Source organism: Labrus bergylta, chromosome 15 (genome assembly GCF_963930695.1).
Source record: "Labrus bergylta chromosome 15, fLabBer1.1, whole genome shotgun sequence".
Classification (NCBI taxonomy): Eukaryota; Metazoa; Chordata; class Actinopteri; order Labriformes; family Labridae; genus Labrus; species Labrus bergylta.
Genome location: NC_089209.1, coordinates 6,252,184 through 6,269,526, shown reverse-complemented (window position 1 = coordinate 6,269,526; position 17,343 = coordinate 6,252,184). Strand labels below are relative to the sequence as shown.

At 40.6% G+C, this 17,343-nt stretch overlaps 1 protein-coding gene across 1 annotated transcript in view; it reads right to left on the bottom strand.

The window, feature by feature from the left end:
- Positions 1-720: 720 nt before the first annotated feature.
- scara5 (scavenger receptor class A, member 5 (putative)) overlaps positions 721-17,343 on the bottom strand; it is a 79,261-nt gene continuing 62,638 nt past the window's right edge. The window contains exons 11-12 of the mRNA XM_020639898.3: positions 15,438-15,626; positions 721-5,429 (exon numbers count right to left, since the gene is read on the bottom strand). Coding sequence (XP_020495554.1) covers positions 5,296-5,429; positions 15,438-15,626 — 323 coding nt within the window. The 3' untranslated portion in view covers positions 721-5,295. The remainder of the gene's footprint in view (positions 5,430-15,437; positions 15,627-17,343) is intronic.

Below are 17,343 nucleotides of genomic sequence, written 5' to 3'. Positions count from 1 at the left end.
CGGAAGGTCGGTGGTTCGATCTCCAGCTCCTGCAGCCACATGTAAAATGTGTTCTTCAGCAAGACACCCCAAGTTGCTCCCTCTGCATGTGATTAATTACTTCTGATGGACACTTTACATAGCAGCCTCTGCAGTGTGAATGTGCAGGTGTGACCTAACACTCTAACTTTGCTGAGTGTTGCGCTCATGATGGCTTCTCGATTATCTTCTCGAGATAACATTTGTTATGAATTGGCGCTGCACAATAAAAAAGTAAAAGTGATTGATTGATTGATTGACATTTTACTGTACCAAATAAAAGGGCCATAAGAAGTTCCTTCTGGAGGATAAGTAAAACCACGCCGACCCGGGGTCAAACCAGCTTCACAGACTTTGTTCTGACTGTCGGCCATGTGTGAGTGAGGTCAATCATTTTACATCCGCCTCACATGTGGAAACATTCATACATGTAATTATGTGCAGAGCTGACAGTCAAGGTGCATATACTGTGTACACATTCACATGCTGCAGTGCTTTTGATAATATACACACACACACACACACACACACACACACACACACACACACACACACACACACACACACACACACACACACACACACACACACACACACACACACACACACACGTCCAAGCCAACTTCCTCCCTCCCTCTTCACCTGATGACTTAAGAGTCTCACGTCTATGTTATCAGGAAAAAGAAAAACGAAGCTCACCTGTGAAAACACAAATCTACACTTTTATTATTTCAGCAGCGCATATGCAGCATTCAGTGGTACAAATCAACAGAACAGAAAGTACAAGGTGTGTTTTCTTGAAGGAGATGTGAAGCAGCGCATCAAGTCTTTTCTTGACGTAATTGTGTTTGATTTACGATCTTAACTCCAAAGCTCTTATATGTGTAGCACAATGTAATAAAAAACAGACGCATGCTCACACAAATGTCAACATACAGTATATAGCAGAAAGGCATTTTTTGCAACCAGGAATACATGGAAAAACAACACCATTAAATCAGTACTGGAAGAAAGGGACACATTTGAGTGGTTAAGTGCACTTGGTTTGACTTGCTTTGCTATGCAACATGTTGTCACTTTCAAAAGCCCCTTTATATGGTTCAGTATTTGAGTTATTTGACCCCACGAGGCCTCAACCCTGATCTGAGGAAATCACATCACAAAAGCTTTCTCCCTTTGATATCTGGTAGGTTGAAGGAACATCAGTCAAAACGGACACGGCTATGAACAGACAATCAACTGGAGGAGACTTATAATGAATATTTCTGTTGATTTAATTTCATTGTTAGATCCTGAGTTACCCCTATACAGGAGGTAGACGTGCCAGCTCTCCTTCAATGTTCAGTTTACTCATTAAATGTGTGGCTCAATGCTCTGTGTGTTATTGAATCATTACTCACATTACGAGTATTTCCACTCATAATCACATGTGCAGGCTATAAAGCTACTTTCTTAGCCTGCAGGGCATCATCCTATATGGGGATCTGACTTTAAACAAGTGGTAAAGCGATCTCAACCTGTCTTGACACACTGTTGTTTTTCGCAAGTCCTCAAAATTATACTTTTTTTTTCAAACAAGTGCATATTGAAAAGAGAAAAGAACAATATTCATAGGTCAGAGGAAAGAAAAGAAGCAACTCAAGAGCTCACAGCGATAACCTCCAGAAACTGAAAGTGCTGCCAAAGAGAACGGACCAGAGACTGTTCTTATTGTTGCTTTAAGTTAAAAAGATGGGAAACAACGCGTTAAGTTCTCACCTCAGTAGCAGACAAGTAAAAAAGAAGAAGCTGATAACGCTACCTGATACCTCATAGCTGTGATGGCTGATGATTGTTTGATTGAATATGAAAGGCACGTTTGTGTATATTCTGTCAAATACAACATTATTTTTCTGAGAAAGCTTTTCCATGCATCCATCTGTTTACTCTCGTCTGTTCTCCTTCGTTGTTGCTTCATCTGTCGACTGCTGTGACTGATAATAACCCTTTTTTGAAATTCTTTTTATCAGTTTCATGCTTTTGTTCATTTTCAATTCAGAACTGTAATGCACATGTCTGTTGATCTGCAGGTTGGTTAAAAGGCATCCAGATGTTGAGGTTAAAAATGCAAATTAAATATTTACTTTTAAGATCTGTTGTCTTGGAAAAGAATAAACAATTTTGAAGGATTCAAGAAAACTTAAAAAAATAGGGACTGAGCCCATCAGGAGAATGTCAGATCCCTCTCTCTGAAACTGATGATGTCTCCCCCTGCTGGCCACAGAATGCACTACTTATTTTTGCAGACTGGTGATTATCCAACCAGGCTTCACGAAACAAAAGACCCTTTTCTCATTGCTCTTGAATTTTTGAAAACACATCAGTCTATACGGTCTGGTTTCTCACTTAATTTTCACTTTTCCCTTCTTGAATTTGTCTTCTGTGGTTACGTTGTGGTTTCAAACACAAACCCTCGACAAACATTGAGGCACTTGAACACGAGGTAGGGAAGGTAATTTGCCTTATAAAGTCAAATTCATAACCGCCGACATGTAAACGGACATTATGCGTGCAGATACGTTTCATGTGAAGAAAGTGGGCCAGACTGTTTAAAGGAGGACGGATCTGCACAGACAGATTTCACTGCAGAACATTAGAAGAGTGGGAATTCAACTACAGCTCCTTAGGGGGTGATCGTACGTTTTTTGAAATAGTTTGGCTGTTTTAAAGGAGCAGTAAAGATGTTTTCCCTGTTCAAATATAAAACATGACTGGGTAAAGAGGCAGGTTCCTGCGTACATCTTATTCCAACCTTCAGCTCAGTGTCTGCTGGCTCGGAAGAAGAAACGAACACTTGGGAGGTATCAGCTTTTTTTTAAATGTATTTGAGGGCAGCAGTAAAAACCAAACCCCGCTGAGAAAGGTATAAAACTAGTCTGTTATGGTTGGATTCATTTGTGTTTTATGTATGCATACACTTCCTCATTGACACTAGAACAATCCAGCGCTTGGCAGAAAACCCTGACAGACGGTCCGCTGTAAACCGTACAGGGCGGGGCAGGGCAGACGTCCATCTGTTTATACTCATCTGTTCTCCTTCATGATTGCTTCATCTCTAAACTGCTAATGACACTTAATATTTAGTTGCATGTTTTTCCTTTTTATAACTGAAAACTGTTAGGCACATGTTTGTTAGTCAGCGGGTTAAAACGGCCTCCAGATGTTGCAGTAAAAAAAATGCGGTAAAAAGCTGAATTAGTCGATTACAAATTTGTGGGATAACTTCTTAATAAGCTTAAAAACAGCTCAGCATACATAAAGAATATTTAAAACTCTTATTAAGCTGTTGTAGCAAATACTGTCCTCCTGATCTCAACTCTCCTTTTCGCTCCGTTTTGTTCTCCACCAACTACCCAGAAAAAATGCTTATTTTTTAAGCTTTTATATTGTCTTAATCTGCTTTTCAGAAACTTTCCTAAGGTTCATTTTTTTGATTATTTGTATGCCTTTAGAGGACAGGAGTGTGGATAGAGTCGTAGTGTCGATAGTGTCTCAAGATAACACTTGTTATGAGTTGACGCTATACAAATAAAAATTGATTGATTGATTAATTGATGACAAACATTTCTGATATTTCTCAAGCAGACAGATTTATTTAATGAAAAGTTTTGCAGTTTGGACCTCAGGCGGTGCAAAACATCCGACAGAACCCAAAAAATGTATTTAAAAAAGGGCATCATGTACTTTTTTGACAGATTTTTTTTTTGCAAGGCACACATTCACGACCCACTTTTGGGTCCCGACCCACCAGTTGAGAACCACTGCTGTAAATGACTGAGGATGAGAGACTAATCCGAGGCACTTCCAAGTGTTACAGTCTCTGTGCAGGACCAACGAGTTAACCTCTGAGCTAAACATGCTCCACTTCATCAACTTTGTGTTCGTCCTGCTGGTGCTGAGCTTCTCGATTATTATTCTACATAATCTCTACCTTCCTACAGCTTCCTGTTGTAGCCACAGGTAAGGTTGATGAAAGCGTCATTTGTAAGCTGAAAGAGCGAGATACATCTACAAACCTGTAAGCATAACTATCTGTGTATAAAATGTAAAAATGATTCAAACACTACATAAAGTAATTAAAATACATCCAGTGTGAGTTTATAACTACTGGTACTGTAGGACACTGGAGCAATGTAATAGCATTTTAAGCGTTTCTTTGCATGACCATGCAGACACTGTTGCCCCGTTCCCCTTTGATTTGACACTTTAAGGCTGCTCGACAGCTGGCGGCATAATGTGAGACAGAAGAAGAAACGCGGCCAGCTGGTAAACGTGGACGTGCAGTAAACGACGTATGATTTAAAACAAAACTAATGTGTTATGTGGAAGGATAATGCACCCGACATGTTTGTCCCAACACCAAGGACACACACGACGTGTTTATGGTTAGTAACACGGAATGTAAAAAAGAGCTTCTGTTGGTTTACATGAAACCCCACAGAGCGTGTTTTAAAGTGAAAAAGTGACAGCTGAATATGTTATATGAAGAAACTTTACCCTACATGTTCTCTAGTTGAACTCTGTTTGACCTGAAAATCATCAAATGTTTGCTGACTATGTAGAGCGCTGTATGATATAAAATGAAGCAGCACGGTGTATATTAAGCATCTACATAATACCGTGAGGAAAGACACTTTCTATTGACGGAAACTTGTCAAGTTTCTTTATGTGCCATTTCAGCTTCTCAGCCTCTTGTGAGTCGACAGCTGATGAAGGAAGTCTCTGGAATGATAAAGTGGCTTTTCTTACGCTAAAGAGTTCAAAACAGCGAACCCTGGATGAGCCTCTGAGAGCTCGTCGTGGAGCGCGAGCCTCTAGACGACCCTTGATCTTCATTCTTCGGTCTTAAGACGCTGTCCCGATGCAAACTCCTGTCATCGATCATCCCCACCAAAACAGCTCGTATGGAAAAGAAGCGCAAAGTTTTGAAAATATGTGCATTTCCTTCGCTCTCCTGATTCAGTCTTGAAGCAAAAAATGATCACATGTTCGGTCAGGACATAAAAAAAAAAAGCTGCAGTGACAAAAAAGCTGCAGATATCCGTCATACACATCATGGAGGGCTTCTCCAGGAAGGAAGGCACTTTCTTTCAGAGGAAAAACAAAACACATTCTGCTTTAAGGAACCCCTCGCCAATGGTAAGTTGTTGTGCAAGTTGTAGCTTCTTAAGAGTTTATATAAAGGCACAGTTAAAGGAGACACTCCACGGCTGCATCAGAGTCAGGTGTATGAGAAGTTCAGACGGTGCAGGTCACACCAGCGTCCTCCACGTGGCCGCAGTTTGTTTTGCCCCAGCCAGGAAACTTACACTGGTGGATGGTGTCTTCGGTCCCTGTGCATGCCACGTCGTCCATCCAGATCAGACCAGTACCTGCAGAGAATAGGGGAAAAACATACTTAAATTTAATGACAGATTGAGTTGAAAGGAAGAAGAAGAAAGACAGATTTTAAGTATTACCAAAACTTTCAAATTCAAGCTTTTACATACAGAACTCTGGGTCTGATTCACCAAAGGATTGCACAGCTTTTGCACCAGCTAAACCAGTTCAAATGAGTCCAAAAGACACCATCTAATTCACATAAACTCAACTCAAACTTCAATGTACCACTAATTGAGCTGCAGAGCAAACATATCCCCCTTTATATGTTAATCGGCCTAATTGCAAAAAGCTTCTTATTCACAAACACAGGCACTTATAAACACAGTTAGAGTGGAATGATGACTTTCTGTTGGGAGTAGGCGGTAACTGCGCTGCAGTATTTTTAAGAGATGTCATGCGCAAACTTTACAATGATCAGGAAGCGAGTGCTATTTTTTTCTGAGTCATGCTTCATTCAGAGAGCAAGATTTCTTATATCACTTTTTTCAAGTCGGGCAATAAACTTGAAGTAGCTCCCCCTCCCCTCCCAGCTCATCATCTTTAAGTTGACTAAAGTGTGCTGCTCCGTCTGCATGAGAGTGAATCTCTGCTCAAAGTAAAGGAACAGATGTCTGTGTAGGTTCTCAGTCATCCAGGTCAGGGTACATTTTGAAGCATGATCCAAAGGCAACTGGACTTGGTTGAAGATCAGGAGGTGAAAACGTCTTCAAAGATCTTCAACCAAGTCCAGTTACCTTTGGATCAAGCTTCAAATTCAAAGGTGCAGTACAGCTTCTCTGCAAATTCTAGATGCAAAACTAGAGCAAACGACACAGAGCAGGACGACCTGTTGGCCGTGTAAAAAAAAAAGCTTGTAAAACACTCGTCGGTTCACTCTGCTGCTGCTGCTGGGGCAAATGAATAACTCAGGGCACACAGTTGAGTGTGCATCAACATTTTCATGTTCTGAGAGACTTCATTAAGAGAATCAACCTGAAACAACAACCGAGAGCGGGACAAAAACAGGAGTTTGAAAAGTGATCCCCTGAGATAATTGAGGAAATTCCTTTTTCCCAGTTCACTCGGAGAAAAAGCCCCCCAAAATATGTGGTTTAAAAAGTGAAAAAAAGACATCTTTAAGTTCTCTTCATCAGTGTGCATGATGATCAATGGTGCAGACAATTTGTTTTGAAGGGGCATCACATCTGGACATCGACATCAGCAGTCGTTTCCTTTTACGGCTCACTCATGCGTCACGTTTCCCTCGTGTTCAGTCAAAAATAATGCAAACTGCAGCCAGGGAGAGGGAACAGGTTCACTGAAGCTGCTCGTAGTGTAACACAGGATTGTTCAGAAGTCATGCACACACACACACACACACACACACTCAGTAAACACACCCTGAACTCGTTGAATAAATCACACATTTAATGTCCTCCTTTTTTCCAAACATAGAAAGCCGTCTTTTCCCGCATTGTTAACAAAGTAACACATCGTTAAGTTTTGTTTGAGTAATACAGAAGGTCATGTTGAGGACTCATGAGATGTGTTGTTCTTCTCTCCCGACACGTCCTCGTACTTAAAGACGGAACAGGTCGACTCCCAAAGCAAAACATCTGATTATTGGAGAATAAGGACGGCTGTACCGGACTCAAATGGAACACTTGCAGTGTTTTTAAACACTTGCAGGCTGTTTTAGCACCAATAAGACAAATTCCTTGTATGTGTAAATGTACTTGACAATAAAGAACCATTCTGATTTTGATTCAAGTCTTCTGACTACTCAAAGTGCTTTTACACCGCAGGTCACACCTACACATTCACACGCTGATGGTACAGACTGCTGTGTAAAGTGACCATCAGAATTAATTAATCCCATTCATACATACACATTCAATCACTGCCAACAAAGCAGCGGGAGAAACTTGGGGTTAAGAGTCTTGTCCGAGTACACATCAGACATGTGGCTGCAGGAGCTGGGAATCGAACCCCTGACCTGACCGGTTGAGAGACGACCGACTCTACCAACTGAGCCACAACCGCCCCAATCGTTCTCTTGTCATAGAGAATCTTTGGTTAAGTAAATTATATTTAAGTACGTTATCTTAGCTGAAATAAGACAATGCTGACTTTTGGTCTCCTGCATGAAAGTCTTTTGTTAAACCATCCAACCACCGACTTCCTCTCATACAATGTTCGTAGCCTGACCTCCTCCTTTTCTCCCGTCAGCCACTGGAGGTCAACACCAACCCCTGTTAGCGATATACGTGTTGCAATAGGCTACTCGCTCTGACAACGGACACTTTGTTTTATTCTAGTTGGCATTTTCTCCCTGGGTGATGTTTTCTCAGGCGGACAAATTATTCCTGAGTTCTTGTTCTGTTTTTCACAACACTTTAAACAACTGAAACGAGATTAAGGGCTTCAGTATAATGGTTAACGGTACACCCTTTTCAAACATAAATCAAATGATCTGTCCAAACAAACACCCCAGGAAAAACACCCACTGCTCCAGCTGGTAAGCACAGCTTTTGGCAGTATTGTTTTTCGCTATGAACCAGAAGTTCCTGTTTCTATAAAACGGCAACCACTCAAGCGTTTGATAAAGTCCCGGTTTTGCAACATCTGTGGTCGTCCAGGAGAGGACCCTCAGCTGTGAGGGAATAACAGTGAGATCCTTTAACATTTGGTAACAACATTTGGTACGACCACTTCTCATCTGACTCACGATGATATGGTAATTAAACCTATTGATATGTTGTTCTCTCATAATTACTTGTACCATATGTTCTTAGGGAAATCTGTCTTGGACTCAAAGTGCTGCCAAACAATCAGCCATCAACATGAATCAAAACAATAGAAAACCACATCCACATGTAAACAGAAAGGCACACAAGCTCTGCAAAAACACAGCGTGAGCGATAAGAGAACAAAGGTAAGAGAATATTAAAACAAAGAGGAACACCGTGACGCTATTGCACAACCCACGCCGCCTCACAAACATTATTCAGAAGTTTGATCGACGTGGGAACAAAAATGTGTTTATATAGTGGTTCAGTTTACATCGGGGGGACTCTGTATCATCTCCCATTAAGGTTGTAGTGAATTATATGGAGCATATGGGTATGGGTACACTTTTTTTTTTGCAATTAGTGTTATCTATTTTTTTACATTTGTATATTGTGTTGTTTTGTATTCGTTTCTGTTTGACATCGTGCCCTTAATCTTATTTCAATTGTTAAAAAGTGAAGAACAACAACTCAGGAATGATTTGTCGGCCTGAGAAAATAGTCAAGTGTCCACATATTTCCTCAACGCTGTTTACCTTCTCCATCAGCTGTGTGTTTCATTAAAACACTACTCCAGTTTTAATTTGTTTCCACCAGGTGGATCGCTTGAGGTGGAAGCTTATGTGGTGTGGGAATCAAATCTTCAATGGATCTTTTTATTGATAATAATACGTCGGACTGAACTGTATATGCAACAACAAGGGTCACTTATAACTGCTGCCCCTGAAAACCACATCTGTAGTCTGTGTAATCTCTGCTGCCCTGCTGTCAATCACTCAACAAGAATGCAAACACACTGTGGAGCTTACATCGGATAAAGAATGGAAACAGCATGCAGTGTATATAATATAACAAACATTATAAAATGGAAGAAAAACAGAAAATCAAAATCCAATTTAAGAGAAAACAGAGAAGCCCAATCAGAAGCACTTGTTCTGCTTCGGGCCATACTGAAATCATTTGAGTCCAAACTCTTAAATCTTCTTATTTTTGGAAACTGGCACAAAGTTCAAGGCGCCTGTCAAGATCGGGAAATATCCACCCATTAGGACCATCTGAGAGATGATTGCTGTTGAGATTTCTTGGGACAGTGTCTTCATTAAGAGTAAAGAGTTTGTTTCTAATTTGTATCGTCTGGATAAACAAAACACAGAGCCAGAGTTTTAAAGCTCGTTGCTAAACCTGATGGCAAAGGAGACCAACGCTGAGTAAGTGTCACTGCTTTCTTCTGCCTTGTATCAAGAAATGATTCAGCACAACTGTGTGGAAATAATTGTGTTTTGTGTTTTTCCAGAACAACATGATGTCACAGTGAAGCTGACCTTCACATTTCTGGACATAAAAAGCCATTAATTTACCATTTTAGGATTTTTTAGACATTTCTGTTAAATTGTGTAAAATATAAAGTATGAAATCTTCAGGTAATCTGACTGTCAGACTGTCTGACTGATATTTGACCTCCAAACTATGATCAGTTCAATCTGAAATCCATGTGTGACTTTTTTTGACGTTTGTTTTTATCTAGCTGAAAGCATCAGAGATAGTTCAGATGCACGACTTTTTGTGTTTTTTTGACTATTTCGAGTAAGTTTATGAGGTACGGGAAAGGCTTTCAAGGGGTGATGTCGTGATTACAATAAAAGTTCAGTTTGTCTCTTCTCGTGAACAGGGTGAACACGACCCAATTGAAGGCACCATATGACTTCCAACCACTCATTACCAGATTTTTGTTTCAGTCACTGCGGAGCACCACTCGCCCCATCGTTCTCACCTTCCCACTTCATACCCACCACCTTGCCTCTGCTCCCTCACCTTGCCTGCTCTGCAATACCTCCTGATCCCCCCTGGACATCAACCTCCTGAACCTCAGTACCGATCCTAAAAAACCTCAGCGTGCGTGCCCTGCATCTGAGCACAGCGATCGGAAGAAAATGGTATTGTTTGTCCTTAGATGACTTTGAAGTAATTTCCAGTCACAGGGCTTCTCTGGTTTAAATACTTCAAGCACAAGTTGCCAAAGCATGAAAGCACAAATTCGTTCAAATATTTGTACAGTGCTCAGTAACAGTTATATGATACCCTAACACAACATTAACATTACGCTGTCTGCCATAAATTATGATATACCATTTCATAACAATAAATCCCTCCATTTGCATCAGGCCTTTTTATTATTATTGTTATTATTATTTTAAATGTCAGACTGTAAGCACTAAAGGTCTAAAATGAGGAGGGAAAAGTCATTAGAGCAGTACCATAACAAACTCTAAATTTAAACTTGGAAAAGCCTTCAAGAGAATCAAAAAAAAAAAAAAAATTGGCTTCAACCTCCACAAGTCAATACATTTACTGCCCAAATAGACCTGCCATGTATATCTGTTGGAGGAACATTAATAACCCCACGCAGACAAAGACGGACATATCTGCTGCCAGAAACTCCTTACACATGAACTGTGCTGTGTCCTTACAGGCTTTGCTAAGAGGAAAGGAGAGAGTTGCTCGTTTTACAAAAAAAAGTCTAGACACTGAGCTGTATCAAAAAAAAAAAACACACTCAATTACTAGATAATCAGGGTGTAACACTAACTAGTTTCTATGTATTAGTGTGGACTTTATACCAGATTATAACTGACACATAGTTGGTGCAACAGGTCAAAGGGGGTTTTCTCTCCCCACATTTCTTGTCACTCTACATCTGTCCTGTCAAGTAAGAGCCACAAATAATAAGGAAGTGAAGTCCTGCTTAGTCAAAACATCACATAGAACATTAAACTGTGACTCTTCAGCCAAACAACCCCCACGATGTGGACTCTGTAACTTCTCCTAGCTCTTTAAACCCGGTCGTCAGACTTCCTTCTTACGCTTTACTCACTTCTATTTTCTGCAGCCACTTAATGATAACTAGACTTGGGTTGTTTCCTTCTCACTATTTACATCTCTATTAACACCTGGCAGCATCAACACTGCAGCTGCGTCGCTCCACTGCAGGCTGAGAGCTGATAAAAGATTCAAAATCAGAAATATGTTCTCTAAAAAATGCCGCCTGTAGTGTTCAGTGACTGGCATGTTAGCGGTCCTGCCAGCATCAACTCGGCCCATATTAGAGTTTTTACACAACATTAAGAGCTCAATCAGAGCGGCTAGAGAGCTTTGAAAACATGTTAAATCATCATCAACGAGGACTGAAAAATGTAGGTCGAGTCGAGACAATTTTTCATTTTTCAAAGCTCAACATTCCTAATCAAACAAGGGCTTCAAAGGGTTTACCAGTCTGAACAACATGTGGCGCCATCCATCACTAGAAGGAGTAGAAAATCGGATAAATAAAACTTTATTTGGGATAAAAGAGAGAAACTTTGGAAAAAGCAACACTGGAGAGCTCCATTCTTCCAAGAGGAAATATAAATGTAATTTTCCATAAACATTCAAACGTGCAAAAAATGCAAACAAATGTTTTTTAAGAGCCAGTATCTGAACCGAAATCCACAGAAATCAACAAACCAATACTCTCAGTTAAACCATATGCTCCTTATATTCCTGCATCCCTTTTTACAAAGCAGCAGAACAGAGAGGAGCAGGCTGCAGATTTGACATCTTCAAAGCAGCATGAAACAGCCGGCCCCACGTGTCTGCATGCAGCCGTGCACAGGCTACCTCATGGAAATGAGGTGTGCACCGGGGAATACACGAGCCCCAGCTGCTCTGCTGCTGTGCCTTCTCAAGATTTGTTTGAGTGGACATGGACCTTTAAGCTGTTTACTCTGGATCCTAAAACATTTTTATAGTTAATATACTGTGCACAGGCCGGGGGAAGGGCATGCTCCAAACCTCATTTTACCTCTGACTCTCCTCGTGGGTCCACGTCTGCATCTCCTCACTGATCATAAGGTCAGACAAACTCTGCTCTTCTGTTTCCAGTCACAGCAGAGAGCGACACCGCTTGTTCACCTATGCGGAGAAAAGCTACTCTTTTCAGTTCCTGGAAATCCTCTGGCTCATGCTCATGCTCAGTGTTCAGCAGAGCGAGCCGGAGCACAAACGTTTGGGTCCGTTGAGACAAAATCATCAAATCAAGCAGGTACTTTAATATAACCATTTTATAGGTTTGGATAACGTTTCTATGTTTTGAAATATTATTATGCTGAATTATTTTTCTCTGTATCCAATATTGTTCTGCAGCACTTGGCCCCTTTTCTCAGCCACCATCAGTATAATTGGCCTGGGTTGGTATGTGAGCTCTACTGAATGATTATTTAATGACTCTGGTCTGTTCCTGATGTTTTCTTTTATGAAGCATAGATAAATGCAAATAAACGAGAACACGTGTTGGCTGGACCCAGTGTGATTTGAAAAATCAGAACATGGAAAAAGATTCATGAAAAATGAAGCTGTTCAATAATAATAAGAATTTAAAAAAAAAAACTATATTTGTGAAGTACTTTTCTAAACAAGGCTATAAAACGATTCAGCAAACATTCAGAAATAGATGAAAGGAAAGCAGAAGATAAATCTAGAAAGAAATAGTAGAGGATTTGAAAGAAGCACGACACGCGGCATGTTTTGTGTTTCAACAATACTTCAAGCTAATATTTACGAGACAGAAGATTAAAAAGAAGAGAGGCAGATACTCGCTTTCAGCGTAAATTATGTCAGTCTGGAGACTCAAAAACCTCATTATTCATCTGATACTGGTGTCAGTAAAAATCCTAATATCAGCCTCTGCCTGAAACAGTTAATTTCAGCTGCTCTCTCTTTGAAGGGACTTGAGTTTGTATAGCACTTTTCTAGTTTTCTGACTACTCAAGGCGCTTTTACACTGCAGGTTCACACACTGATGGCTGCTATGTAAAGTGACCATCAGAAGTCACTAATCCCATTCATACACATTCACACGCTGCCGACGAAGCAGCAGGAGCAACTTGGGTTTAAGGGTCTCTCCCAAGGACATTTACATATAAAAAAAAACCCCAATTAATATCATGGTTCAGATCTCATCAGTCAAGATAAGATTAAGGATGTTTAGCGCCTCTCAGAGCTCAGAGGCTCCAACTGGCAGAAGAGAGGACGGGGAGTTATGTGCTAGGATACTCCTCGCTTTCTTCCCCGTCCTATCAGTAAATAGTTGAGACAGAAGTTTTTGTGGTTTGCCGTCGATCTTGCCTGCTGTTGACACAATCTTGGAGAGTTAAGGAAAGTGAAGACACACTGAACAATAGATTTGTACATCAGCTCTAAAATTGCTGTGAGCATTTCTGGAAGATATACTCTGCATTTTCAAAGAAGCTCAGCTGGCAGACTGTGCCGAGGTATTCAAAAGTCTTCCCACAGTTTCAACAAGTTGGCCGTCAAGTTAAACAAAAAATATAGTATCAAGATGAAATATTGTTTTTGTTTGGAGATTCACAACTAATGACGCAAATACAACTTGTATGGTCTAATTAACTGAGCTGATGCAAATGAAACCTTGGATGAATTAAAAACGTTAAACCAAACAATGATAAAGGTATTTGGCTGATCTGAAGAGATATATATTCAAACAGCAGATTGTGTTGAAAAGGAAACGCAGCTGTGATGCAGTCCTATGGAACAAAGGCTGTTTTCCTAAAATTTTTCCAGACTTATTTCTAACAGCTCTGCCTGGATAGAGACTCTGCATGATGTCAGGTCCACTGTGTGAATGAAATAAAAACGCTGAGAGGGGAGCGGAGAATTAAAGAGATGGAATTGCCCTCTGAGACTCTTTCTCTTGACGACATCTGGCTCACATGAGTTTCCCTATAAACCGGTTCATATTAATCCCTGCAGCATTTCAGGGCACTTCTAAAAAAAATACAGAGTCGGTTAAAAAACAGAACTACTTCCTTCAGGGAAGGGTCGAAAAAAACGTCATGGATTTCCTGCCATGATTGAATAGATCTGAAAGACAAGGAAAGTACATTCAAATTTATGATCGATATGTTGATCTGGTGTGGATACAGGAGAACTTTGGCACTTTTCAAATATGGCTGAAATTTTAGAGGTTTAGATTCTCTTCTCTCCATCCAGGGAGCTTTGGGTTACCATACACTGGAAGTCTGATGAAAAAAAACAACAACTATATTATGTTGCATTCCTAAACACCCTGATAAACTCCAATTAGGGTGCAGAAACAGATCTGATAGAAACTGCGGAGAGAATGCACGCTTGCTCTCATGCACCGTCTGAAAGGTCTTCAAGTTTGAGTGTTGGAGCAACATGTTACGTCGACTCCTGTGGACCCTTGAACTATGTATGCATGTAATGTAAAGTGGATATATTCCTTTTTTCATATGTGACAGCCAGAAACCAAACCACATCCTATCCAATGAAAGAAAACTCACATGAGCCTCTATCTTGTTTAAAGTGTCCAATGAAAGGTTTCCAATTCTTTCTCTCTTTGAGAACTTTGAGCTGCAGTTAGAGCATGAAAAGGTGCATCAAAACTATCTCGGCAAGAGGGAGTCATTGGGGCCATTTGTTTATGCATTTTTCAGTTTGTCAGCAGGAATGTGAAAAAATGAGGTCAAGGATGAGATCGTCTACACACCTCCTCTAATTTTATGTTGTATTTTTACATCAATCCTATCTCTTCTTATTTTCTTTGCAATCATATGCATGCTCTTCTTCCTGATTCTTACTGCTTCAACATATGAGGATCAATAATCATGATCTTATCTTATGTTGATGTTTTTTTCAGGTATGGGTACAGAAAACATGTCCTTTATGGTACCAGTCTGAATTGGCCAGCACTGGGAGCCCCGTTACGCTCATTGAGAAGCAGTTCTTCAATCGAAATTACGTTGACAGTCCCTCATATGAAGGCCTCTAAGCGCAGGCAGTCTGCCAACAATACAGTTTGGATTAACAAATTGCAGCTTGCTTTTCTTGTACACATTTGAGAAGCACTCCCTTTAGTTTCAAATCAATATATGGATAAGAAGTCTTTGTGTTAGTGTCAACCCGGCCCCTCGTTGTGTCTGTGTGCAGAGGCTCAGCTGAGAGCAGACTTGAATGTTCCTTAAGCAAAATAATTACAGGAAAGAAGAGGATTCCGATTAAACAGCACAGAGAGGACTCATCATTATGATGGACTGCTTTAGAAAGCATCAGAGGCAGCTACACAACGCGTGCGCAGTACTCATTAAAAAAGGTTATGTGTATGTGTGTATGTGAAATAGCAGTGTGTGTAGTTGTGCGTTGAGCATCGCTTACCCTGTCCGAACCGCGCCGTCTTATGCACCTCAGTGGCCCCTTGGTGTCCCAGCATCCTGCACACCACGTCTCCATCCTTTTTGTCCCAGGTGTCGTCACACACTGTCCCCCAGCGGCGTTCGTGGAAGACCTCCACTCGCCCCTCATGAGGACCTGACCCGTTCACCAGCCGCACAAGAGTCTCCTCCACTGAAACAAACACACATTCAAATTATGATCTAAAATATCAAAACAAAATAATGGGCAAAAGGATTTTCACACTTCTGTCTCCAAGGGTTAAACCAACATTAAAAGACACATTCCTCAGTGTGCAGGAATACTGAGCTCTTTATTATTCAGGTCAATGCAACAGGGATGAGAACACTTGATTCTATCTGCTGTTATCATTATTTTCATGGGGAGGGTTTACTAGTTGACTAGTTTAATGAAGCATCGTAAATCACATCATGTTTTCCACATGCTGCAACACACTTTGGCCTAAAACCACAAAAATCTCCTTTGATTCAAAAAAGAAGAAGAAAAAAAAACGTGTATTTCCCCCCCTCATAAAAAAAGGCAGATGGGTTAAAACACAGTGTGCTTCGCAGTTTTGTCCAAAAGGAATGTTTCAGTGATTCAGCTGACTCATTTGAACATCACAAGTTCTGTGAATCCGACGACACAGTCAGTGAGGTTTTCAAAGATTTTGAAATTCACAACTTCCTCAATACATCTGTAAGCATTTATCCAGCCAATCTACAGAACACATCTCCATCGCAGTAAAGATAGTCCAGAACATAACCCCTCAGACAACCACAGCTTGTTGTTTTGTATGAGTGCGACACTTGAGTTGGGATGTACTTGAGCCCTGATTTGACAGTTTAAAGAGCTCTGTCAAAAGAGTGTGGTGCAAAGTGATTTGAGGTGTGTCGGAATAGATCAGATCAATAACACGATGCACAATCTGAGGCCCAGAGAGCAAAGAGGTTAGATTCATTAGCTTGATTAAAGATGGGTGTGTTTTGGGAGTTAACATGAATCTAAACCAATCAGAGTGTCAGCTCTCATTGACAAAAACACAACCGTATAGATTTGGATTGAATTGGTAAATCTTTATTATCCATGAGGGGGAAATTTGGTTTGCAACAGAGTTCAATACCGGCAACACACATCCTAAAAACAGCATAGAAACATAAATAGACAAGTAAAGAAATTAACTCTCATGGATATCATCATGATGGACGTGAGTGAGACAAGGGACCAACAGTCCATTTTTAAGTGTACAGGCAACAATGCCTTCTGCTTATTTAAAAACCCAACTGCTGAAGGGACAAAGGACCTCAGATATTTGTAATCTGAAGTTTGTTTGGCTCTCCTAACATAAGTGAACCTCCTCCCTGTCCGCAGGAGTCTATAGAGGGTGCTGAGGGTCTTCTAGGACAGCCTTTGCCTTCTGAGTGACTATTATTGAAAAATAGTGTGCGCTGCAAAGTGCTTTGGGGCTTGTTCGGCCGACTACATTTTATTAGTTACACGGCTCACAATCGGAGGCACACAGTGCAAAGAGGTTGGATAAATTTGCTTGATTATTCATGGGCCAGGCAAGATGAAAAGCAGAGTTTAAGGTCAACAATAATACATTACTAAATACAGACATAACCGATAATCGATTAGTTTTAGAATGAACTGTCTAAAGATGTTTGTGTGTATCTGTATCTGTGGCTGTGTGTTTGTATTTGCAGAAGCTTCATGGATCCACTGAACATCTGGTATTTTATTGTAACTATGCAGCAGCTGTGTGCTCGTATACTTGATTTGTCAGCTTTGAGTACAAAGACAGAAAATGAGAATAAGAGGTACACACACACACACACACACACACACACACACACACACACACACACAGCTAGTGTTAAGACATACACGC